This window comes from Bison bison, unplaced genomic scaffold (assembly GCF_000754665.1).
Source record: "Bison bison bison isolate TAMUID 2011002044 unplaced genomic scaffold, Bison_UMD1.0 scf7180017864184, whole genome shotgun sequence".
Classification (NCBI taxonomy): Eukaryota; Metazoa; Chordata; class Mammalia; order Artiodactyla; family Bovidae; genus Bison; species Bison bison.
The window spans coordinates 597,174-598,370 of NW_011494756.1; the positions used below are offsets into that span (position 1 = coordinate 597,174).

Genomic DNA, 1,197 nt, shown 5'->3' on the forward strand with positions numbered 1-1,197 from the left:
CCGGGCCACCGTCTGATGGTGCCGTCTGCCTCTGACCCCCTCCGCCCATGCCCCCCCGCTTCTCTGAGGCCCCTTTGCAGCTCCCTGCCCTGCTTCCCGCCCAGCCCTCGTGGATCACTTCAAGCTTGCCTGGTGTGGGAGGCGCCTGCCCCAGGCCTTGGGGCTCCCTCCCAGTGCTGGTCACTCCCATGTGGCCGTCACCAGTGTCCTTGGGCTTTGGCGTCAGGGCGGGCGCTCCTCTGGCCTTGGGCCATGCGTCATGTCCTAGGGTTCGGGAGATGGATGGGCACTCAACTAAGTGAGGGCCCTGGCAGTGTGGCCACTCCTCTTGACTGGCCTCTGTTGTCCAGCTGGACCTGCTTCTCAAGGCTCCACCGGCCCAGGGGCCCCCACGTTCTCTGGCTGAGACCTCCCTCTAGTCCACATGGAAGCCCCCTTGGAAGCTGCCCTCACAGTGGGGGGCATCAGTGTGACCCTGTGGACACGAGAACCCATAGTTTTTATGAAGAATGCTGTGAAGAGGCCTGGCCACACTGACTGGTACATGGGTCCCCCTGTGGCCGTGGGACCCCAGCCCTAGGCCACAGCCCGGAGGGTCGTGGGACACGCCGGCTGTGGTGTAGGTATGAGCTCGTGTGTCGGGACAGCCTGTTGCCCCTCTTCACACGGTGCCTCCTGGTCCTGCCTGTGTCTGGCCCCATGTCAGCTCCACCCTCCCCGACTGCAGACCGACTGGCCCTGGGCCCAGCTCCTCTAGGTGGCCCTCTCTTGCATTCACCACGTGTTCGAGAAGCTCCTGGAGCCGGCACCTGCGCACCGGGGGGACGGAGGCCTCCCTGCTCAGGGTCGGGCCTTGGGCATCTGGGAGGTGGGGCAGAGGCTGGCAGGTGGGAGCGGTGGGGCAGGCGGCCAGGGGACATGCGGCTGCCTGAGGAGCTGGAGCTGCGTCACAACTGCTGGGCAGAGGAGCGAGCCGCCATCCACACGCCCATCCCTCCTGTGACCTCTCCTGTCCCCTTGTGTCCACAGTGGGCTATGGCTCCTGGTTTGAGCACGTGCAGGAGTTCTGGGAGCACCACATGGACTCGAACGTGCTATTCCTCAAGTACGAAGACATGCACCGGGTGAGTGCCTGGGGGTGGGCGCCTCAGGGTGAGAGCCTCGGGGGTGTGTCCTGAGGGGTGGGTGCCTCGGGGG

At 65.7% G+C, this 1,197-nt stretch overlaps 1 protein-coding gene across 1 annotated transcript in view; it reads left to right on the forward strand.

The window, feature by feature from the left end:
• The window catches only part of SULT4A1 (sulfotransferase family 4A, member 1), a 21,257-nt gene that overhangs the window by 10,255 nt on the left and 9,805 nt on the right, over positions 1 to 1,197 (forward strand). The window contains exon 5 of the mRNA XM_010843632.1: positions 1,030 to 1,124. Within this exon, the coding sequence (XP_010841934.1) occupies positions 1,030 to 1,124 (95 nt within the window). The remainder of the gene's footprint in view (positions 1 to 1,029; positions 1,125 to 1,197) is intronic.